The 26,164-nt window shown below is 40.2% G+C and overlaps 1 protein-coding gene and 1 long non-coding RNA gene across 2 annotated transcripts; both read right to left on the reverse strand.

Annotated features, from left to right (window-relative positions):
- Positions 1-9,853: 9,853 nt before the first annotated feature.
- LOC146318418 (uncharacterized) lies at positions 9,854-10,817 on the reverse strand. Its single transcript, XR_014771693.1, has 4 exons — positions 10,665-10,817; positions 10,499-10,564; positions 10,119-10,181; positions 9,854-10,035 (listed from the first exon to the last, which is right to left on the reverse strand). It is a non-coding gene; the product is annotated as an uncharacterized LOC146318418 (long non-coding RNA).
- A 115-nt stretch (positions 10,818-10,932) lies between these two features.
- LOC146318419 (uncharacterized) lies at positions 10,933-12,201 on the reverse strand (the record flags this gene model as incomplete). The annotated part of the gene is made up of 1 exon (XM_084732539.1): positions 10,933-12,201. A coding segment is annotated over exon 1 (1,269 nt), but the record flags the coding sequence as incomplete, so codon positions are not given.
- Between the last annotated feature and the right edge of the window lie 13,963 nt (positions 12,202-26,164).

The following is a 26,164-nucleotide window of genomic DNA, read 5'->3' on the forward strand; positions in this document are numbered from 1 at the left end:
AGCATGCCTACGTCTTGCCGACGTCGGCACGATGAATAAAGTTACATCGCTGCGACATCGTATGGAGAGCGTTTGCTCATTGGGAAGACGTCGCAGAGACATTGGCATTTGGTCGAAAATGCTCTCCAGACAACATTTGGCCGATGTATCAAAGCTGCACAGCGTAGCCTCTCTACAGCTTCTATGACCTTTATTTATTCAGGTCGAATCATTCTATCAGCAAATATCTCATATCTCATAATATCTATCATAATATCTCATCTTACATGTGATAGGAATATGGTAATATGACAATAAAAAACAATATGCTTGACCATCAAAATAGCTTCCTAATTTAGTGTGGTAATAAAATAAAGAGACGAGAACTATTCAAGTTAATGATCATACATTTATTTCGGACTGCATAGTCAAAACAACTCCAGCACAGAAAAGATAACCAAGACAGAACATATAAAAATATACAGGTGGCCGGTCAGGAGACGCACATGGACAGCACGGTCTGGACTGCTGGCAGACTTATGAGCCTGCAAAGGAGAGAAAAAGACAAAACACATGAGCCCATGTTGTTCAATTAACTTATACTATACAATTATACCCATACTTCACAAATAAACACGTACAAATAGACAGACCAAGGAAGGAAAACGTAACTGTGCCTTTTTTCCCGGCCGCTGTCTGACCTTAGAGAGCCACCGTAGTTGATAAGAGACCTGTAGCTAATAGTATTAGCCCTATGCTCTTTAGCTATTAAACGTGTTAAAAAGCACCACAACAAGACCTCCAAATAACCCATGCTTCATACAGTGTCACAGGCAACACTGTATGAAGCACCAGCAGAAAGCATGACTTGAAAATATGAACCACAAAAAGTTTGTGTGTATTATTTTGCGGGGCGGTCTGACAGCCCTGGCTTGACCACAGATAGCTGCTGAACTCCGGCCAGCTCTACAGGAGAGGCGGAGGGGGGGGGGGTGACTGGAGGGACATGACAGAAACAACTGGAGTCTGTTGTGTTTTCCACACACCTACGTGAAGTGGATATTAACTTCACTTACAGTACAAACACACCAACAATAGTCCATAACCAGTACCTAACTATGAGAAAATGTTACACCGAGTCATATTTACAAATGGAGCAGAGCAGAGCTTCCCTTCATTAGCTGCCAGTTAACTGCTAAAGTGTAAAAACACCGAAGCCCACCAGCTACTAGCTACTAGCTAACGCTAACTAACGTTACCTGACCCTTTCCCAAATTGAACACTGATTTGTTGTCTAGATGGAGATTGTTAACGTGCTGGAAAGACTTATGGCTAGCTAGCAATGGCTAAATGAAGTTAGAGCTAGATAGTTGATACATTTGCTGGTCAGGTCTAAGCAACTAACGTTTGCTAAGCTAGCTAGCTAGCCTGTTAGGAGTCGGCATCTGGGCTCTTCACCTGTGCTAACATACCCAGTCAGGGCTTAAGAACTTATGTTGCTAAATTCCAATTTATCTTGCTAACCCTGTATATCATATTTATGAAACAGCTATTTTTTATATATTTACTTTAAGTGAGCTTACCTGAAGACCAGTCCTGGCTGACATGAAGTAGCATCTCCGTCTCCAAAACCTGCTCTCAGTTCCGTTGACAGTGGCACCAATTGGATAACGTGCAATGTATCGATCCACAGCTGACCTATCGCCAACTTGAAATGGTGCGCATAATCCCGCCCTCTGTCAAACCATGTCCCTGCTATGGGCCGATGCTTCTCCGATGCATTTACAGACGTCAGGAGTAGAATGCCGACGCACGATCTGAGGCCGACGTCGGCGAGACGTATGTGTGCTATCTGGTCCAGTGTGCTTATCTTTAAATCTAGACTCTCCCTATCAAGACGTCTGATGGACTGATGACTAGCCCTGGCTATGACCAAGCTGAGGACAAGGCTCTTTATGTCCTGTCTGTCTGTCCTTCCTGAAGAAGCAGCAGATTGATTCTACATCCAGCCCTCCTCCTTTATCCGGGCTTGGGACCGGCAAAGTGACCCAAAGAGACACTTTGGCAGAGTTACTTGGGTTTTTGTTATTTTCTTTCTTCAATTATAAATGTTAAGCTTTGAAATACACAGGTTCACTCTATGTCAAATAACTTGTTGGACTTTAAAGATAGTACAAGATGTGATTTTCTTAACTTTTTAAAATTTAATATGTTCTTTAGAACTAAAGTAAACATGTAAATTTATCCTTGGTCACATAGAAAAAAGGCCTTAACTTGATCACTGAGAGAAAAATGGGAGCTAAATTCATGAGTGTAGCTCTTCTCCCTGACGGTGTTCTTAAGGTTTGTGTACAGGCATCGATGAGAAATAAGATTTACAGTTGAGGCGAGTTATAATTTAGCCATAAATTAGCATTAAGCTACCTAGCAAGTTTACATTTGAAATTTTTTCTAAATTAATCTGTGAGGTAAAATTAACAATGGTTTCCTGTCAGAAAAGTCTGTGTGACAGCAAAGTAATGCAGTGACAAATATGTTAAACATAACATACCCTTAAAGGGATAGTTCACCCAAAAATGAAAATTCAGCAGTTATCTATTATTTGCAATCATTTGCAGCAGTGTCAAAAAGCAACACTGTTGCTGCAAATAAAGCAGGAGAAGAAGAATGCTGTCAGAAAATTAGTGATCGACTAAATGTGATCTTAATGCTACCGATTGTTATAACATGAAAACTGCACGTTACAAAATAAAACTTCATACAGCAGATTTAAACATGATGCTGTCAGTCTGACACTGTCCTATGATGATGAATTTTCTAATCGAAATGGACACTGGTAAAAAGTATTCAAAGTGTCTGTGGCTTCATCATTATTTTAGTGTGTGGATTATATATCATGTAAATTTAAAGTGGACCTGGAGCAAACGGGAAAATGACTCTTATACGGATTCGATCGGTGATTTTACGAACATACAGCTCAGTTACTTTTCATTTTTAATGTCTTCCCTCATTTTATAAGCTATATTGCTCATAAACAACCTTGCTAGGACAATAATTAGCTTAAGAGCGGAGCTTTTTAATCTGTCACACATGCGCAGTTTGTAGAATCGATGTTATCTTCCACTCAATACATAATGCCTGTGACCTCGTGACGTAGTTTTGACAGTAATTTTCACGGTTGTCAGATTCGTATTCATAATGAAGAAAACCCACCCATAAAACTGCAATCCGTATCTGTAATTTAGTAAAGTTGTATTCTCACAGAGAAAATAGACACTACATAATCTATGCATGATTTGACTGAAACAAGAGTTTACAAAATGTAATATTTTTAATGTAAATTTTAATATGAGCACGATTTTTATGTGTGCACGCACAAATCTTTTGACAGTAACCTTACCCCATACAAAAGACTGTTATGTGGGGTGAAATTGCTAGCTCGACATCCAGCCCTCCTCCTTTATCCGGGCTTGGGACCGGCAAAGTGACCCAAAAGAGACACTTTGGCAGAGTTACTGGTTTTTTGTTTTGTTTTTTGTTTAGTTTTCTTAAGTTTGGTTTAGTTTCTAACCTTATGCTCCATTTAGGAGCCTACAACAAGTCACAGTAAAACATGAACATTTTTTGCCATAACTATAACATTTTTAACAATTTTTTGGAGATGGTTTTATCTTGACAACATCAACAATCTAAATGGACCAAAAAGAGACAATAGGAAAAACTGTCAATGTGAGAAAATGATGGTAACAAGTCTGGCCTTAATTCAGGTTCATTGTTTGTTTGTTTTTTTCAGACCCCCCTCCACACACACACACACACACACACACACACACAGTTCTGGCTCACAGAAAGAGTAGGTCATCTTCATCTTCATAATACACTGTCACCCTCAAAATGGAATGTTGGTATTCATGATGTTTTAAAGGATGTTTGGTAGGAATAATAAGGGAGATGAGTTTTTTTGTTTGTTTTTGTTTTGAATCACTCATGTATTTAATCATGAAAACAATTAGAATTTTGCCCAATTTGTAGCAGGTGGGAGGAAACCAGAGCACCTGGAGTAAACCCACGCCAACACAGCAGGTAACACACAAACTCAGAAAAGCTCAGGGCCATTAATGTAACCCTCGCCTTCTGAGGATGATGTCACACCGCTGAGGTGGCCCTCAGAGCTCAACTCCTGTCTCAGATCTAAGTAGCTTTCTGCTCTACTCGTGAGGGGAAGATACCTGGACCTGAGGCAGGACTTGAGCTCCTCATAACTTTTTTAAAATGATGTATCAAGTAGCTTTTTGGGCAGTTCTGAGTGTCCAATTACAGAATGATTTTGAGGAAAGTGGGAGAAGATCAGAGGACTGGAGGCAGGATGGGCTGTTGGTATTCAGAATGTTTTAAAGAATGTTTGGTAGGAATAATAAGGGAGATGAGTAGAGTATTTATTTATTTTTTTTACATTTTTATTGAATCACTCATGAATTTAATTGTGAAAACAATTAAAATGTTGCCCAATTTGTAGCAGGTGGGAGGAAACCAGAGCACCTGGAGTAAACCCATGCCAACACAGCAGGTAACAAACAAACTCAGAAAAGCTCAGGGCCATTAATGTAACCCTCGCCTTCTGAGGATGATGTCACACCGCTGAGATGGCCCTCAGAGCTCAAGTCCTGTCTCAGATCTAAGTAGCTTTCTGCTCTACTGGTCTCTGTTCACCAACAGAGACCAGTGAGGGGAAGATACCTGGACCTGAGGCAGGACTTGAGCTCCTCATAACTTTTTTAAAATGATGTATCAAGTAGCTTTTTGGGCAGTTCTGAGTGTCCAATTACAGAATGATTTTGAGGAAAGTGGGAGAAGATCAGAGGACTGGAGGCAGGATGGGCTGTTGGTATTCAGAATGTTTTAAAGAATGTTTGGTAGGAATAATAAGGGAGATGAGCAGAGTTTTTAATTTCTTTTTTTTTTTACATTTTTATTGAATCACTCATGAATTTAACTGTGAAAACAATTAGAATTTTGCCCAATTTGAAGCAGGTGGGAGGAAACCAGAGCACCTGGAGTAAACCCACGCCAACACAGCAGGTAACACACAAACTCAGAAAAGCTCAGGGCCATTAATGTAACCCTCGCCTTCTGAGGATGATGTCACACCGCTGAGATGGCCCTCAGAGCTCAAGTCCTGTCTCAGATCTAAGTAGCTTTCTGAGGAGAAGATACCTGGACCTGAGGCAGGACTTGAGCTCCTCATAACTTTTTTAAAATGATGTATCAAGTAGCTTTTTGGGCAGTTCTGAGTGTCCAATTACAGAATGATTTTGAAAGTGTGAGAAGATCAGAGGACTGGAGGCAGGACTCGATCTCTTCATTTGCTTTTGAAGGGCTCTATGATGGCTTTGCCCAATGCTGAAAAGAATCTGCATAGGGCAGGTTTCTTCACTGGTGTTGTCAGGTGATGTTTGATGGTGGAGGTAATAAATGATTCGATTTCTGGTTGCTCTAAATTGATTAAAACCAGGACCATATCTGGAGAGCCCCACGCCTTACATAGATCTTTGAAAATGGCCTTGTCGAGTTTTGGAAAGGTTTTTGGGTTGATTTTTAAATCCTCACCCTCAACTTCACCCCACGACTTCATGAACAGACGCATAATGGTCTCCCTCGGGTCTTTGATGGTATGGTCCACTTTTGCTTTTCTCAGGGACCTTGAAACCAGTTTCTCCAGGAGTACCCTGACAAATACTTTGTCTTTTTCTTTCTGTTCTGTTGCAGACTGTCCAACAGTCGTCTCTTCACATTTTGAGGCAGGCTTTGCCTCAGTCACCAAAGATGCTGCGAACTCTTCTGGTATCAGTGATTCATTGGCCATCAAAGCGTGCATTACCCCTTCACTGTGGCTGTCAGCCTGAGTGTTCAGCCACCAGCTCATCAGTGCCAGGAAACACCACACTTTGATGTGTATATGATTGAACAGATCAGCGTATGTTCGACTGCTAGCTGATGCTGGGACGATCTCCGGTAATCCGTCTTTGGTGTGACTGTAGATGAGGCCACAGAGTTCTTTTGTGAATACCAGATGTTGACCCTTCTGAATTTGTTGGATGCTCCAAATCTCTTTTCCCTCCTGTTGTTTTTCTTTGTCCTCTGGAAGAAGCAGAGATTCAACACCCTCTATGAGTGACTGCAGGGACTCTTTGCTTTCAACTTTGGAGTCCAGGTGGAATTTGGACTTCAGCTGTGCTACTATGCGATGTATCAATGCACCAGAAAGGCTTTTTGTGAAAATGTTCTTGATGTTGGTCGCTACGCCTTTCAAAGACAGTTTCTGTTTGGTACCTGCAGCTGTTGTCTGTTCTGGGGTCTTAACTCTTTCAACAATTTCTTGAGTAATGTGTTCTGCAACAACTTCAATCTCCAGAGAGGATTCAGATTTCGGTGACTCATAGTCACGGTCTGACGCTTCATTCAAAAGAGATGTTACGATTTTACTCACCTCTTTCCTAATTATTTTCTGGACAGCTTCAGTTGTTTTTTTAACAAAGCTGTCCTCTGATGAGGCCTCTCTGGTCTGTTGTTCGTCTGATAGGTCTAGTGATGGAGAGGCAGTCTCTGGTACTGCTGTTATGTATGGTGTTTGCACTGGCCCGACTGTTGGCTGTGGATCTATACTCACGGGCGGTAACTGCCTGAAGTCTGGGTCATCGCTTATGACCACATCTCGGTCTGCTGTTAGGCCTAGTGTTTCATAGGCAGGTGGTGCTGGTCTGACTGTTATGGATGTTATCCGACAGTCAGTGACTGGATCTATTCTCGTGACTGGTGATGGACAGAGGACTGGGTCTTCTGTCATGACCACATCACGTTTTGCTGTTAGATCTAGTGGCTTATTGCAATGTGGTGCTGGTCTGACTGTTATGGATCTTATCCGACAGCCAGTGACTGGATCTATTCTTGTGACTGGTGATGGACAGAGGACTGGGTCTTCTGTCATGACCACATCACGTTTTGCTGTTAGATCTAGTGGCTTACTCCAATATGGTGCTGGTTTGACTGTTATGAATTTTGGACCTGGTGACAGCCAGGGGTCAGAGATTTCTCTTGAGTCTGCTGTTCTGTCTGGTGTCTGAGGGCCAGTTTTTAATTCAGAAGACTCATTCTTCAGCTTTGTTCTCTCTGATTTATGTGCGCATACGTTTTTCATAAAGTTCTTCAACATTTTGCGAGTGTGATTGACCATATTATTGAGTCTGATGGCAGGAGTTATGCGCTGGTATAGTTTGGGTTCTGCAGTTGAGAGACCACTTGAGTGTGCAGACTTGATGTTTTCTGCAATCTCCTTTGATAATATGTCTTTCAAACGTTCTGCGCTCTCACATGGAATTGGTGTCTCCATGTCCAGAGCCTCTGCAAAACCTTCAGAGAGTGTTTCGCCCAGACTGGTCTGAATTAGCTCAATAGATGTGATTGTATTTATGCCTTTATTAGCTTCTAAAATGGCATCTGTCAGGCATCGAATTATTTCCAATAGCAGGTCTGCCAACATAATTTTTGTGGCTGCATCGGGTGAAAAGGATTTCAACGATTCCCATTGTTCTGCTGTTACCTTTTGAAAAAATGATGTAATAAGTGGGTGAATAATATCTGATCTAATTTGTGTGTGTTGTCTTTGTGGTGTCTGCGTTGTATCCATGTTGAATGTTTCTGTATGCGTTTGTGAGTCTGTTCTGGATCTCTGTTTCTCGATTTTGTCGTTGCTTTGCATATTATGAATTGAATGCTTTCAACACTGGTGAAAATAATGTGAATTTCTGCGATTCTGTGATTGACAAATGTGACCTAGTGTCAGCATATGGCTGTTAAGAACAGAGGAATGTGTGATGTCATCAAAGAACCCTTGCCTGCTGTTGCCTAGCAACCAACATCCTAGACTGTGATGTCATAGATCAAAACATGGTATCCATAAAAAAAAACTTTATTGATAAAATTCAATACAAACTTTATGCGTATGTTCAAGAGTTAAAGTGTACCACAACAAAACAATATAGAACAACAAAAAAACATCATGCTCCACTAAATAATTGCAGTTTTAAGCCGTTTTAAGTCTCCTGTAGTAGCTGAATACATTTTAAAACACAAAATGAGGGCAGTGTTTGTCATGCCAATGTTCCCTTTGTGATCATTAAACTTCTCATCTTCAGTTATTATGAAAAAAGGTCCATAAAACACAAATATTTAAAAATGTTTTAATTTTTATTATTATTATTATTTTTAGTATATTCAGTTTCCTGAAAATGAAATGTGCATTTTTATGCTTATTATTTAGTTCTATTAATTTGTTGCAAGGAAAGAGGACTTAATCAACAAAATCAAAGCAAGTAAACATAATCAGACGGGCAAAATGCTCCGCTGCTGAAACGCTTCTGAAACACTGCTGGTGTAAATTGAAGGCGTGTGCAAGATGGAGCAAAACTGTATCACAGTTTCTATTTCATTCTTTATTCTCTGATATAGTGTAACATTTATCTGTTTTTCAGGCATCAGGTAAATTTTTGTTAAATATGCAATGTTTTAGTTTTAAGGCATCGAATTGGTGCTCTATTAATGTAAGGGGGTTACGTGATAACACAAAAAGGAAGGCAGTATTTTTATTTAGCAGAAGTTTTTTTGTTTTTTGTTTTTTACAAGAAACTCATTCAGGTATTGATGAAAAATGAAAAGAAATTATCCGTGATATTCAACATTGTGTCAAACACCTTCATGTGGCACTGTGTGTTTTATAAACATCAAAAGGGGTTTCAGAGACATTAACAGTAAAAGACTGGATTAAAATATCTTGCCCCCCCATTTAAAATTGAAACTCATTAGAAACAGCTAAGGACTTTAAAACACGTTAAAAATGATTGTATTGATATTTCTGTGTGATTTCATTCATTTTCTAGCACGTCTGGTTATGTCTCACTTGGTTGAAATATCGGGTCAGCAGAGGGCGCTGTGCGCCTGAGGTATCTAGGGCCGACGGCAGCCACTAGTAGAGTGAGACGTCAGGCCGAATGAGTAATATAGAAACAGCACAGACGCTGAGTACTGATGTTGATGTATTTCTGCCGTTTCTACAGGTAAGATGCCCAGAAATCATAACCAGAATGAATTAGGGAAACAATACAATGTGTAAAAGCCTTAGACTTTCTTTCAACATTCTATTAAAATTTCCCTTTGACTACGAATATAAATGATCATGTAATGTTTTCAGCCAATATAATGCCGTTAAAGGAAAGTCTAACTTCTTACCTTTCTAGCAGTATAACGTTTTTATGATTTACTTTAGCCTTGTTTTAACCAAAGTCACTAAAAGTGCGCTATCGCCGATGTTTTAGCTGTGCGCTACCCTTGTCCACATTCGGACACTCATGTTTTCTTACTGTAAACAATGGGAATTCATGCTTTTATGGCGATCCAATGTTGTCCTCGAGTGGGACAAGCTAACAGCATTGCTGTCGACACATCCGGCACAATACTTCCTTCCTTCAAAATAAAATGGCATGCTTCAACAACTCCAAATTATGCAGTAAAAGCTGCTTAATTTCCATTTCGAGTTTATACCACCACCTGCTGGATGCTTTGTTAAACTCTCTCCTCAAAATATCTGCTGATGCATTAAATTTACAATTATATACACATATTTATATATAACAATTACTTACACTGCATATATATGTATATATAAACTCAAGTCTTAATGCATAAAATGGTCATTTTTACAAAAGACAAATGATCAGAGGAAATCATTTAAATGTTCATGTAATAATTTATTTAAATAAAAAGCAATTGATCGATAAAAAACAAAAACAAAGAAATAAAATTAATTCTCTATACACCAAAAACAACAAAAATCTTCATCCAGCTCCTCCTCCCAGCCGACACAGGTGGTGTGGTACCACTGATTACAGGTGTCACACTGGACCCACAACACCAGACCCTCCGAAGTATCTGGAGGGTCTGGTTTCCAGCACCGGCCACACCGCCAAACTGTCTGTTCCTCTTCAATCTCTCCAGCGGTGTGACCTAGTCAAAGAAAAATTTATGTAAGAAAATTTCCAGATTATGATGGGTTGGCATGCAACAACTGTAAACATTAAGTACTCTACCGGTGGATGTCGTGGGTCCAGTGGGCAGGGAGGAGGAGCTGGGCAAAACTGCAGTGCCTGAAGCTGTAAAAATAAGAGAGAAAGATTAGACATTTCTCATTATGATGGCTGATGTCACTAGCATGTTAAATTGTTGTTTGTTTTCTGAATCAGAATATAATTTATGATTTTTCACTATATTGGTTCAGAAAGAAATATGACAAAGAATATATCTTAAAATTAAGGAGCTACACAGTTTGTGCAGGAATGTGCAAATTTTCACAACAAGAAGAATATGTGCATGTAGAGATAATGGTCTAAATTATGCACCAATGTTGCCGTTTCTTGCTCTAACATGTAGAGGTGTGTTATGTATTTACAGGTAATAAAAAAATATTTACATTGGGAGGGAGAGGAAGGAGTCTGGGACCCACAGAGGCCACCACCTGCTGCCGATGTTGAAGGCTCTAAAAGAACAATCATATTTTATTATGACAATATCAATGTACATATTAATGGTTTGTAAGCATCACACTGATTACATTTTGATATTTATTGATGTTTTACCATTCCCGTGTGGACCAGGAGATGGGGGAAGATGTTGCTGGGCAGGCAGGCTCACTGGGGATGGTGTGCCGCTGGGGGCAGGCAGCCGGTGACCGTGGGAGACACCAGAGGGGGCCGAGTGGGCTGAGGGACCGGTGATGGAATGGCTGGAGCTGGTGGCAGGAGCAGCCCCGAGGGGCATTCCTGGGGAGGTGGAGTAGTAGAAGGTGGGCTCGGGGACTGGGGTAGGGCAACTGAGAATGGGGGATGTTGGGGGCGACCGGGGGGGGGCAACATCAGGCCTGGCCCAGGAAGATGCCGATGGGGTTGGCGGAGGACAGAAAGAGGTCCCACGCCGCGGCCCGGACGGCATGACCCGTGACCAGTCAATGGCCGACGGGTCCAGAGGGTAGAGGCCACACTTCCTGAACCCAGCCACCACCACTTTCCTATCCTTCATCCTCTGGTAGGAATGTCTTAGGACCCTTGAAAACTCCTTCTTGGAAACCAAGGAGGAGTGGCTTACTGCCGACAGATCCCCTGTAACACCAGCGAAATCTGCCTTCAAGGGTCCAAAGAAACTCACATCCAGAGGCTGAAGGATGTGAGACGTGTGTGGTGGCAGGCACAGGAGAATGACCCCCTCCCTCTGTGCCGCCCGGACCAGCTCTGGATCCAGGTGGGACTTGTAGCCGTCCATCACCAGCAGCAGCGGGCGCTCCTGCACGGCGTATTTCAGGAAGTGCCCGACAAACCACTTCCTAAACAGCTCACTGTCCATGTACCCTGCCGGCGACTTCCCGTAGAGGGCGTTGGGGACCCCCTCCTTGTTGTAGGGGCCCCCAGGATATCCCCCCTTATAGATGATGAAAGGGGGGACATCCTCCCCAGCCGCGTTCAGGCAGGCCAGGACGGTGATGTGGTCCCTGGTTCCCTGGGCCTGCCTGTAGGCGTGTTTGGTCCCCCGGGGCACGATGACCTGCCTCCTTGCCGAGTCCAGCTGAAACCCCGTCTCGTCGCAGTTGTAGATTTGTTGGGGTTTCTCCCTCAACCCCTGCTCCTCCAGGGTGGTGGTGAGGAGCCTGAAGTATTCTTCGATGGGCCTCCTCTTGGCGCAGGATGCCCTCCCACGGTCAATGATGTCTGGGGACCGTGTGGTGAGGCGATGACGGTGCCATTCCTTAAAGTTTATCCACCACGTCTGGCCAAGCACGGTCTTTTGTGCATGTGGGTGGCGGTAGTTAAAGATGGCCAGAGCGTGGGCCAGGACCTGAGGCTTTGTCAGTGGAAACCCGTGACTGGCGGAGTACAAACAGTACTCCACCAGGGAATTCTCATCTTCAGGGGTGAGAAGTTGCCTCTGGACATTAGCACAACCAGAGGCAACCCTTCCACTGACTCTGTCACTCAGGCTGGACTTGGGGACACCAAACCTCACAGCTGCCTGCTGAAGAGAGAGCCTGCCTGCTTCCACCTCCTGGACCGCCTCTTCCATGGCCTCTGGGGTCCACTTCCTCGTCTTCCTCTCCCTCTTCCATATTTGCTGAATGTTAGGCATCTGAAAATGCATATTAATTTCTTCTATCATAAATCAATTCAGATATTGGTTTAGATACATTTCATGTTACATCAGCCACATGCATAGACAAAAATATATTTACTATATGATAGACAAAAATATATTTACTATATGATAGACAAAAATATATTTACTATATGATAGGCAAAAATATATTTACTATATGATAGGCAAAAATATATTTACTATATGATAGACAAAAATATATTTACTATATGATAGGCAAAAATATATTTAACAGACACAAATATTTACCTTATACCAAAGCAGTATTACAATTTCTATATCCACCATTTCTGTAACCATCTTGATGCACCTGCAAAGGAAATAAAAAATCCTCTCTCTCCCTCTCTCTCTCTCACTCACACACACGCACACACACACACACACACACACACAAAACCTACCCTTGGTCTTCAGTCTCCCTTTTCTCTTCTGTCTGTCTTCTTCCTGTCTTTTTCCTCCCTCGTCTTCCCCTTCTCTGTCTCCTTCTTACACTCTGTTTCTTTCTTGCCCTCTCCTCTTTCTTTCTCTGCTCTCTCTTTTCAGCTAGCAACACAAACCACACAAGAACAAAGTTTAGTGTCAAAAACATTGAATTTTGGTGAAACTTACACATAGCATACAATATTGGAGATGAATCTATCCTCATCATCATATCCTCTATTGGCCTTCAAATCACAGCCTCTCTTTCTTCTGTCACTCACTCTCTCTCACACACACACCAAAATTATTTTCATCTTTTATTAAAACAGGGTACATAAATATATTTGATTTGGCATAGCTTATAAACAAATATATAAGACATGTGAACAGCTAATTTGACAATTTTGTGTGAAATTTTTGTGTAAAGTCATGTTTTAGACAGCTTAAAAAACAGCTGGATTTCTCTCTGTGCTCCTCTGTTTGTCTTTCCCGGCGCGGTAAGTTTCTTTCTTATAGACAGCCAACATTTGTGCCTCCTGTCGACTCGACAACAGAGACTGTCACAAATCATCCTATATTTTCATTAGCTATACGAAGCAGTGTAAAGCTAGCTACGACATGCACCCATATAAATGCAGGGTTTAAGCAGTAAGCTAAAAAAACGTTAACACTTTCAAAGGGGAGGAGCGTCGCCCAAGCACGATTTAAGTGTTCTTATTGCTGTCTCTCATCACCATTACTTTCATATCATAGTTAGACATGTAAATGTTTATGTAGAAGTATGAAATTCAACATGTAGACTCTTAAACAAGTATAAAGTACTTCTACTTACGTTTTGTTGGCGATCTTGTTTCGAAAGTGGCGCGAAATGACCGGAAGGTGCGTCAGGCGGAAGTGTCCGGTTATGGGCTATAGTAGCAATCGGTGTCCGGTTGCGGACACAGTTCCGCAGCTGTAAAAACACCGAAGCCCACCAGCTAGCTAACAGCTAACGCTTACTAACGTTATCTGACCCTTTCCCAAAATCAAAACTGATTTGTTGTCTAGATGGAGACTGTTCACGTGCTGGAAAGACTTATGGCTACCTAGCAATGGCTAAATGAAGTTAGAGCTAGTTGATACATTTGCTGGTCAGGTCTAAGCAACTAACGTTTGTTAAGCTAGCTAGCTAGCCTGTTAGGAGTCGGCATCTGGGCTCTTCACCTGTGCTAACATACCCAGTCAGGGCTTAACAATTTATGTTGCTAAATCCCGACTTATCTTGCTAACCCTGTTTGTCATATTTATAAGACAGCTATTTTTTATATATTTCCGTTAAGTGAGCTTACCTGAAGACCAGTCCTGGCTGACAGGACTCCGTCTCCAAAGCCTGCTCTCAGTTCCGTTGACAGTGGCACCAACTGGATAACGTGCAATGTATCGATCCACAGCCGACCTATCGCCGACTTTGAAATGGCGCGCATAATCCCGCCCTCTGTCAAACCATGTACCTGCTATGGGCCGATGCTTCTCCGATGCATTTACAGACGTCAGGAGGAGAATGCCGACGCACGATCTGAGGCCGACGTCGGCGAGACGTATGCGTGCTATCTGGGATAAGAGTGAGATGCATCGTTGTTGACCCACTTTGTTTCTCCTCCTCAAACCCCAACAGAACAAATGCAGATGCAGTGGTATCTAACAAGTTACTGCAGCTAGTAAGCTAGCATTAGTTAGCCATGCTAACTAAGACATGCTAACATTTGCATCTTATGTTAGAGCAGATGAAGACAGAGTTTAATCCATTCTCCACACATGTGCTCTTGTGCTTCATGTTTTTGAGAGACCACAGAAAAGATTTCATTGTACATAATAAGCTTAAATGTAGTTTAATAACTTTTTCAAGTAACTTAAATCATTTCATTGACTCACTTGGGACCAGCATGTAAATTCTGTTGCTTGCTTATACCAGAGAAATTGGAATCATTCTAGTTGTTTGGCCACAATGAGTTTTCATAATTCTTCTAGTAATTTGTTGAGTTACTGATTAAAGCTGGGAATGTACATGCACACATTTCACATACTTCACACTTTTAAGTAAACACCTAATTTTATTTATTTATTTATTTATTTATTTATTTATTTATTTTCGTTTTAAACAACATGACAGTGTGTGATAGTGTAGGATATAGTGTAGAGCTTGTGCTGGTGCCCACTCACAGTTTTTGAACACCTAACAAACAAAATTATCTACCATGATACATAAATGTCATAATTTCATTGGTAATAATACAACAAGTTTCCCTTGGACAGCTTTAGAGAACCAGAAAAGTGAGAGTTATTTTAAATAATAATGGGATAGTTCAGATTTAATGAAGTGTGGTTGTATGAGGCACTTATCCATAATCAGTCTATCAGCTACAGGAGCTCCACGATGTGACCCCAGTTTGGAGAAGCATCAGTACATAAGCTAAGCAATGTACTGCTTTGGACAGGAATAGCAGCAAAACTTATTTTAGACAGCTAAAAAAAGATCAATATTAGTATATGCTATATTACCAATATTTTCACCACTCTATTTTGTTCTTGGTCAGCCTTTTCCGACAGGAAGCTGTTGCTCTATAAGTCAAATATCGCTCTTTCTCAACCATCCAAACTCAGGCTTTTTTATCCTGCAGAACATGTGAGTTGCTGGTCTGCTACTGCCTCAATCAGCTTGCTTGTGTTATTGTGTGACTTTGGTGTTTTAAAAGGTTAGGTTGGAGTTTAGTTGTTTTGGAGACTGTGATATTTGACTTGTATAACAGCAGTTTCCCAGCAGAAAAAGCTATCAGATGGCAAAGTAAAGTGGTGAAAATATATGTATGCTTAAAGTGATATATATATATATATAGATAGATAGATAGATTTTTTTTTTTTTTTTTTTTTTTTTGGTTGATATTTTACAGTATTTTGCTGTTGACTCAGGACCAGGTAATACACAGACTATTAAAAAGTACCTCTTACAATCACACTTCAAATAATCTTAACTATCCCTTTAACATAACATGAAATAATGCTCCCCTTCTCCATCCTTAAAGAATGAAGAGCATAGTAAAGGTTTTGTCTTATTTAAACACAACATTTGACAATGAAGATGCTTGAATATGAAAATTATGAACAAAAAGGATTTTGTAAAAAAAAAAAAAAAAAGGTATAGATTTTATTTAAGGTCACATTTAAGCTTTACATTTATTCAACAGGGATGCAGAGGTGTTTCTCACAAGGTCACAGAAGATCATAAGATGGATGAGCTAGGTGACTGCTTAAGGTGACGGCATGTGTCTGAGGAAGACAGTAAATGGTCAAGGACAAGGAATTTATTATACACAGGGAATGCTTAATTTTGACAGATAACACAAGTCTAAACAAATAACAAAAAAAAAAGTTTTGAAGAAATATTTTGACTCAAGAATTCATGAAATATTTCTTCATTTTAGATTGATTCCAGTGTCGTACAACTCATGACAGATGAACAGCTGAGAGAGTATCTGCCATCCTACAGTGATCGAGTTGCTGTTTTTGGATACTGCAGATGAAAGGAAAAAGAACCCAGCAGTCGCAAGTCCAGGATTTTTGAGAGACTGAGAGGAAAGCTTACAAGAAACAAAGGAGATGATGTGGCTGAGAAAGAGCATCAAACCCATCCAAAGAATGCTCAGAAGAATCAGAGAAAAATTGAGATGGATGCATTTCAGAGATGGGACATTTATGCAGGTACGCACCAAAAAAGGTGGGGGAACCAGAAAAGAGACTGTCCTGAAGGACTGTAAAAAACAGAACTTGATTGAAAAGGTTGTGCAGTTGTTCTTTCCAGGAGGACAAAATGCAGAGGGGAGCCTTTCTGATTTTGACATTGATTTAACTGACTTTCAGCAGCATCCATTAGAGGATAATATCACAGTTGGGGAACTGTATGAAAAGACAAAGTTACCTCTGTTACATTTTTATTTAACACCCAAGAAGAGAGACATTGCCATAAATCTGGAGGAGGAGACTAGTGATGCAACTGCAAAAGAAGGGAAAAAGTCACATGACCAACTTGATGTCTATCATCACTCTCCAGACACTTCTGCAACAGATGTTGTGGACATAAATACTTCAGATGTCATTTATGTTGGACAGAACACAGTATTTGCAGATACAAGCAGTGAGGGTGTTTCCCTTCTTTACACCACACTCAACCCAACTGATGCTTTGTCAGAACAGGAAACATTACTTCATGTGGAAGCTTTAGAGGATAGTGACATTGTAACTCTCCATGCAGGAAACATCTCTGGGATGGAGTACTCCAGTCTTCACATAAAAATACAACAAAAAACTGGTCTCCCCATAGACCAGAGCTCCACGGGACAAGACCATTTTGTTCATGTGTGAAATTTAGCAGGTATGATAATAAACAATATATTTTAACAAACTCCAACAGGGTATGGAGATAGCTGCCTTGGATAATTGAAACTGAACACAAGAGTCACTGCACAGTGGCAGTAATAGCAGTAATCTTATTAACCCTATATCCGTTACTTGGATTCATTAGAACATTTGAGGAACTTCTATTAAAATACCTCACTGTGTGCATGATAGAGTCGTGCTACATGGGATGTAATAATGGACTAATACATATGACAACAGGTTCACAAATACTTGTGTGCTGCACATACGGTTTTTGTAGACTGACCAAAATGCAGAACATAAAGGAGACACAGCTCAGCGGAGGTGAATATTAAATGATGTTTATTGCAGGGGTGGAAGGGGAATGGAGGTGGAAGGAGTCAGTGGGCTGAGGCAGAGGGCAGAGGAGCTGGAGCTGGCTGAGAGACAGCAGCTTGAACACAGGCAGGTCGTCTTGGAGACTGAATGAACTGGCAGTGGATGTGAGGAGACCAGGGGTAGATGTACTGAAGCAATGATGAGAGCCAGGTGAGCAGACTGGGAGTGTTGATTAACCAATCGTTGTGAAGCCAATTGGAGCAGAGCCAAGAGGAGCCAGGGGGGTGTTCCATCAAGACTGATAAATAAGTCTGCACTTAAAGTGTAACTTGCAGGTTGGAGCCCCCAGTGCACTCCAATCAGTGTTGAGTGAAATTATATAAAAAATTGATTTAAATAAATAAATAAATAAGTAAATAAAATTCTATATTATATATATATATATGTGTGTGTGTGTACATTGGTCAGAGGCAGACTCAGGCACAGCCACTTCCTCTTCATATGTAATATGATGCACCATTTGGAAAAAAAGCATTTTAAAGAGCCTTGCTCAAACTGACCAGCGTTTGTGCTCAAGAAATCTTAAATTAAGTTTTAAAATAGTCATTTAAGGTAAATAAATCTAGTTGTGAAATTGAACCTGCAAGTTACACTTAAAGGGAAGAAGCCTGGCTTGAATGAACTGGAACTAACTGTTCCACTAAGACAAGTTATCCTGGTGTAGTCAACGCTAACTCAAGTCAGGCTAAAACACGCTGCACTGTGGGCGTGCGTGGAGAACAGAGGCAGCTGATTGTTGAAAAAGAGGATAATATGTCACAAAAAGAAGACAAAAGGAGAGTGATTTTCTTCTCAGCAGTGAAACAAACCCCGCAGATTGATCAACATGAAGAACATAAAGGGGTAAACATGAAAAAGGCCAAACGGCCAATACTGCTGTTATTAACAAAACAAAGTACAGTCCTGTGTGGTATATGTGTGTGTCTGTATATATATATATATACATCCCCATACTCCTCGGTGAGTGTCGGTGTGCAGTCTGCTGTCTGCTGTGATCTAAAACATCTTCACTGACGAGAGACACTGATGTAAATGATCCTGCTGCATTTATACAAAAACATGAATATCACACATCGTTTCATCATTATATAGACTGAGCTGAATACAACAGTGGAAAAATCTGTGAATCATTTTAGTATCATTTTCATGAGTTGAAATTTAGAGGTCAGAGTTCGGGACAGCCTCCTCCAAATTCAAAGCACCCTACAAATTATGATTTTTAAAATATATTAAGCTTACTACTATCTGCTAGTATCTACTGTCTATATTCTATAGATCAGTCATCACCTGGGGACCAGGAGATTCTAATTGAGTCCACAAAATAAATCAGAAGACTGGAAGAAATTCTGCTAATTTAAGATTCAGATCTGCAGTACACCTTTTATAAAGCATTTAAAATGTTTATGTTGTTTTAGTCACAAGAGGAAAAACAAGAACATGTTAATTTAATCTAAATTCACTTATTTTGTTTCATTTGTGAAATAAGCTAAAACACTGATATTACTGCAGAAGGATCTTAGTGAAGTATTGAAGATTTGCCCTCTTAAATGTTGTTTTAAATTTGTTTGTTGGTTGTGGGGCAGAAGTCTGCACCAAAAGGCCCATATAAACTTTTCAGAACCTCAACACCAACACTGACGTTCACACTTGTGTAACACTGGCTGAACAGAACACTTCTGTCTGTGTTGCATCACTCTGCTCAGTTAAATCTGCGTGTATCTGCACATTTTTTTGACACCTCAGTTTAACGCCAATGATGTAAAAAGCATTTAAACCCAACAAGCACTGTGCAGCTTATGTGTAATGTTAAGAACAGGCCACTAGAGAGCAGGATTGCACATATTATGATTCACCACCGGTCAAAGATCAGTTTGCTTACTGTGCTTTTGGTGCCATTTTCCTCTTGCAGGGTTAAATACAGGAGTTTTTAATAAAGAAGAGATGCAGAGTAAATGCACATCATCCAAAATGCATGATGGGTAACTTCTGTGACATCTGAAGTTGTTCTGGCCTTGAGAAAATGTAACTTTTTAACAGGGATTGCACTGTAATACTACACACACGGGATGGGTTCCAAAAACACTTACAACAGTACACAACATTCTAACACACACACACACACACACACACACACACACACACATCAAGCTACAACCTTAAAAACACTTCTATGTTGAACCAAATCTTTTTAATGCAGTTTCAAAGGGACGAGATTACCTCTTTGGTGTAGGAATTATTCAAGAATGATGTAAGCTTTTGCTTTATAGAAACCACAAGTCGCAATTATGACAAATGTGGTGCAGCACAAGTAGAGAGGAGAGTTAGCAAACTGTCATAATGTGTCACTTCTTTTCAAAATAAGACTGTAACTTTTAAGAGTTATGTCTGTGATAAGATGTCTCCTACAGGGGGGCACTGGGCTTTATGCAACTCCAAGTTAACACTGAGGCAAAACATGATAATTCACAGTTGTATTGCCATAGACATAAGCATAAGCATCATAGCAGATACTTTATTATTACCAATACTGAATTAACATGATGAGGGCAGTGTGTTTTGTTGTGGTTATGGATTGCTGGCCAAGCACACCAAGAGCTTTTAAATAATTAGTTAAAAGTACCATGAGTTCAACTATGCAGTTGCACAATAACTTGTGGCTCCACCATCTGAATTAGACAACAGGATTTCTCTCACCAGCTTTGTGTGGATGTGCTTCACACACTTACATTGTGGAGACTCACCGTCTTTATGACTAGGACAGCCAAGACGGCCATTTTGACTGTTTTCAAATTTATATGTGCAATAATTTTGTTGAATTAAAATGAAAATGTCTGTATTTTCATTTAAAATGTGTTTTATATATAAATTACACAAAAGACAAAGAAAATGGGATCATCTTTACCTATTTCAGCCACAGGTGGTCATACTGATCACATGGAAATCGCTGCTGTTGAACTGTTATTTTTTGCAGAGTGAGTGAGAGAGTTGGAGATGCATCGGAGATGCATCTTAGTTGCTTAGCAACTATCATTGTCTCTGTCAATAAAACTTAACAAGTGGTCTTGATTTCGTCTGAAGCGATGGAAACAAACCTGTGCATATGTGTGTGTATGTTGAGTGTTGATGCTGTCACTGGTGGCTGGTTTGGCGTGCTGGGAATCCATGGGCTGACCAGCTGATATCTCTTATGTCTGTGGACTGACATCATCCACTCAGGCTGCACTCTTCCAGAAAGTACTCGCACACACATGAGTGCAGCTGAGGCTCCTGAGTGTCAGACTGCCAGCGGCACCAATGGTGCCGGCATATTTGGTGCCCTCAGCAATCTCAGGAGGCCCCTCCCCCAACTGGCCAACAGCAGCATGTCCACCCAGCTACAACATACGTCCAACAAGGCCTAGAGTGTGCAACACCACCCTTTACAGTGTGTCTCAAAGTATTTGTAAAGGAAAAATGGAGTTTGATGGAGAACTATGTAATACTGGATTGTATAGTTAGACTGTTAAACTGCTTTACCATTTCTGTGTTCAGGATTCTTTAGGCGGACCTGAAACATGGCTCTGTGACGTACTGGAGCCATGGTCTATATTATATTATATTAGCCCCACGAATGGACGACACCACCTCTCCCGTCCTTCACCCTCCATAATGGTCAGTTAGAAATGTGCCTTCAGCGACTCAGCAAGAGACTTTGATTCTGCACCAGCCCACATCCTCCAAGTCCTCCAAGTTTGTCTGGAGGTAATGTTACTGCAGCTAGTAACCTGGTTAGTCTGACATGGTAACGTTTGCAGCTTACGTTAGACAGAGGTAGCAAAAGTCCACACATTCTTTACTCACAAAGAAGTACAGATACTCGTGTTAAAAAAGACTTTGGTGAAAGTAGAAGTACTGATTAATTTCTTTACTCAAATAACAGTAAAAAGTGCAGCCTCTGAAATGTACTTAAAGTATAAAAGTAAAAGGACAAAGACAAAGACAACTGAATCTCACCTTTTCTCCACAGTCAAGTCTGTTTTGTCTCATTCCATCTCGTTACAGTCTTATGTCCTTTTTGTCTTCTTATGTCTGTTATGTCATTATCGACTTTTTACCTGTTTTACAAATGTTTTCATCTTGTTATGTCTTTTACATCAGTCATTTTTGTCTAATTATATGTTTTACAAACATTTTAATTTTGTTACATGCATTTTCCTCTTTTTACATTCTTTATGTCATTTTCATCTCGTTACACCTTTTATGTACATTGTTTTTGTTTTGTTACATCTTTTATTTAGTTTTTATCTTTTTACATCTTTTACAAATGTCGTTTTTATCTTGTTGGATCTTTTATGTTATTTTCATCTTGTTATATCATTTACATATGTCATTTTTGTATTTTTATGTCTTTTATGTTGTTTTTATCTTGTTACATCTTGTAGTTGATTTCGTCTTGTTACGTCTTTTTCGTATGGCGTTTTCATCCTGCTACATCTTTAACATATGTCGTTTTTGTCTTGTTACATCATTTACATACATTTTACATACATACATCATTTTTGGATTGTTGCGTCTTATATATCGCTTTTCTCTTTACGTCTTTTACAAATGCTTTCATCTTGTTACAACTTTTATGTTGTTTTTGTCTTGCTACTTCTTTTACATATATCCTTTTTGTCTTCATATGTCCTTTATGTTGTTTTCATCTTGTTATATCATTTTTTAAATCTTGTTACAGCATTGTCTTCTTGTTCTGTCTTTTTTATAGTTTTAACTACAAAGAGTTAACAAAGGATCAAGGGGAATATGTTAGACAATAGTGATTTTTTTTTTTCTTTGTTTTTTACAGCTACTTGTCTCTACGATATCTTCATTTGGCAAGATATGGTCATGGAATCATGGTTACACTAAAACTGAACACAATATAAACTTCTACAGTGAGATCTTTGACACAGGGTCCCTCTACAAGGCAATGCTACACAATTAGATAATAATGTAGAACCCACTTTAGTTTACTTTGTTCCTAAGTGTAGCAGATTCCCTAACATTTAATCACATTACTAAATCTACTTGCCATGCAGTGGACTTTTAGGGACACTGTGGGGTTTTGGGCTCAGGGCAGCTGCTTTTACTTTACCTGGTTGGTAATCCAACCTGTTCTTTACCCCAGTACCTCCTTACTGATATGTAATGAAGCATATGCCATTACATCATTAGACTAGTGGACATATCAATGTCAGTGTCATCAATCAATCAATCAATGTCATCCAACAAAGTCACCTGTTTTCCCATTCATAAGGAAGTAAGTCACTCATGCAGGCCTGGTACGTACTGAATAATAATCCTGGCCCCAGTCAGACAGTGTATGTATCAGTCTGTGCTACTGTATGTTATGTTCTGTGTATGAGAAAGTGTGAGCAATTATGGGAAAGTGCGCTGTACACAACAGTGGGGTGGGTTGAAAACAAGATGCATGCTGGTATCTCGGTCCTTCATGCTCGAGTGCACTTTTCATTGTTCAGCAGCGCTCTTTAAACTTCATGTCTTCTTTTTGTTCCCCTCCTTGTGCTGTAACATATGCCATTTGTGAGACCCTTTAATATAAACTGCCTCTCAACACTGTGAGTGCTTATATTTTTAGTGTTGGAGCTTCCAGTGGGAATCTAACTCTCAGCCCCCTGGCAGGATTAGAGCCGCGTTGTCCTCTTTGAGCTACATAAGACCACATGGTTATGAATTATGAATATGGAGAGCACATGTACATACAGACTGATGTAATCTTGACAGTATTTTACTGTTATATATTCCCCACACTTTATCCAAGATTTGAAAAAAAGTTGGGACATTGTGTAAAACATAAATTAAAAATAGCCTATATTCTTTTGAATATAATACGAGTAAGATATTTAATGTTCAAACTGAAAAACTTTATTGTTTCTTGTAAATGTACAGCCAGTCACCACATAAATTATACAGCCACCACACACGTTTAATGGGAGACAGGTGTGGACTGCAGGCTGGTCAGTATAGAACCTGGACTCTTTTACTATGAAGACACGCTGCTGGAACATGTCCACAATGTGTCTCTGCATCGTCTTGCTGAAATAAGCAGGAACGTCTCTAAAAAAGACATCATCTTGATGGCAGTGTATGTTGCTCCAGAACCTGCATGTACCTTTCAGCACTAGGTTACCCATGACTCCATGGGCACTAGCACACTAGCTACTGAAGCTGGTAACAATCGGGATGGTCCTTTTCCTCTTTCTTCTTCCATCTCAGATGATCTCGGGTCCAGAGAAGTCTGCAGTGTTTCTGGATGTTGTTGATAAATGTCTTTCTCTTTGCATGGTAGACTCTTAACTTGTATTTGTAGATGCAGAGACAAACTGTGTTTACTGACAACAGTTTTCCAAAGTGTTCCTGAGCTCATGTAGTATCCTTTATACAATGATGTGGGTTTTTAATGCAGTTTTTAATGCAGTGCTGCCAGAGGGCGTCAAAGGTCACAGACATTCAGTGCTGGTTTTCAGCCTTTGCCCTTACATGCAGAGATTTCTCTGGATTCTCTTAATGGTATTATGGACTGTAGACGGTGAAATCCCTAAATTCCTGTAGGTTTTTTTGTTGCAAAACATTGTTCTAAACCCTGCATTCTAAAGAAAGTAGGGACCCTTGAGGTCCCCGCCTATTCACATTAACTTTGATGTCGGGCAGATGAGGATACAGACAATTTATCAGAGCTTTCTCAGTGAATACAGCTGCCTCCTGCTGCTGGAAACACAGAAACAGTTAGCCGCTGTATATTATGATACAAGCAAGGTGATACATTACTATTTTTTAATCTAATTTTGGGAGAACTGTTATAGTATAAAGAACACACCATATGCATAAAAAAGTTTTTTATGCAGTCAGAACACTGACAATGACAAAACCACTACCTAGCTGTCAGGTTTAAATACAAGACAAAATGATGCATTGCCACAAATGTTTGCATGTATCATTATATCACAGTACAGTGTTTATGAGAATCAATCAAGTATTACAAAATATAATATTGCTATACTCCAGTGTATCAATATTTTCTGTAAGGTCATAGAATTCACACTGCATGTCAGGACAAAAACAAGCCATAGAGTCCAAGAAACTCTGTGTGATAAAACTGTGGCAAGGCATAAATGAGGGCCAGAGAATTAGAAGTTTTGAGTGCTCCCTGGAGCACAGTGGCCTCATTACTTGTAAAATTGAAAAGTTTGACTTAGCTGTCCAGCCACAGTGAGTAAGCCAGCAAGAAGAGACTTGGCCAGGAAGGTGGCCAAGAACCAAATGGTCACTATAAGGGAACATCGGAAATCCTCGGCAGGGATAGGATGACTAGCCCAGCAGCTCTCCCATCAATCAGACCTTTGTGGTAGAGTGGCGAGACAGAAAGTACTCAAGAAAAAGGCATTAGACAGTCCACTGAAAATGTTTTCTGGTCTATGGAGACAATAGAACTCTTTGGGCAGAACTCCCAGCACTTTTGAGACCTCTAGGATAATGACAGCCTCACGGAACTTCACAACCACAAACCAGAGACCTCGGCCATACAGAAGATGGATGGCTTTCCCACAGACACTGACAACAAGGGAGCATCAGAACAATCCCCAGAACAGAGGTGCTCACCATTCAATACAGAAAAATGTAATTCTTAAAGAAATTTCCAAATGTCAAAAGTTTTTGATCCCAACTCAGCATGATTTTTTTCTATGGTGTTCCTAAAGGTCTTGGATTCTTAATGTGGTCATTTGGGGGGATTTTTTTTTTTCATAAAGTTTTAAGTGGTCAAAAACAGTTAAAGTTTCCACAAAATCTGTGAAATAAAACCTAAAAATGGCTGCAACAAGTTAGGAGACTTGGACTTACTGGAATTGTCATCATCTTTGTAAAGAAATCCAAGCACTTTGTCTGGCGAACTCCAGGCACTGCTCATCACCTGACTAATACATACCCCTGTGATGAAACATGTGGTGGTAACTACACAACATCCTTCTCAGTAGCAGGGACAGTGAGACTCAATACAGGGTTCCTTGAAGAAAGCCGGCTCCAGAGTGCAACCTCAGACCGGGATGACAGCTCACCTTTCAGCATGCCAATGACCTGAAGCATACAACCAAGACAATGCCCGAGTGGCCTCAGGAGAAGTCTCTGACTGTCCTTGAGTGGCTCAGCCAAAGCCCAGACTTAAACCCCTGCAGAGAGACCTGAAGCTGGCAGTTCACAGACCCCTCCCATCCAATCTGACAGAGCTGGAGGGGATTTGCCAGGAAGAAGGTGTGCAAAGCTTTTAGAGACTTACCCAAGAAGAGTCAAAGCTGTAATTGGGGCCAGATGGGCTGAAGACTTATGTCAATGAAATATTTTCAGTTTTTGCTTTGTTTTAAGTTTTATTTATTTGGAATCATCTTTGGTTAAATACCTCTAGCAGTTACAGTATAACTATGAACACCAAAATAACACAGGCTGGTTTTTCCAGAACTAATGGGAAAAATATTACATTAAATTTAAAGTAAAGTATAAGTAAAGATAAGTATACATATTTATGCATACATACCTATGCATATACACTCATGCATACACATAAATTGCAACACCCTCTTAAATTTCATCGAATTAAGAAGGGTGATTCTTTCCATTCTAAATATTTCATAAATTATATCACACAAGTCCTCTATAGATTTCAGGCTAAACTTGTTTCCTTGTAATTGTTTTT

Source organism: Lutjanus erythropterus, chromosome 12 (genome assembly GCF_056507025.1).
Source record: "Lutjanus erythropterus isolate fLutEry1 chromosome 12, fLutEry1.hap2, whole genome shotgun sequence".
NCBI lineage: Eukaryota > Metazoa > Chordata > Actinopteri > Lutjaniformes > Lutjanidae > Lutjanus > Lutjanus erythropterus.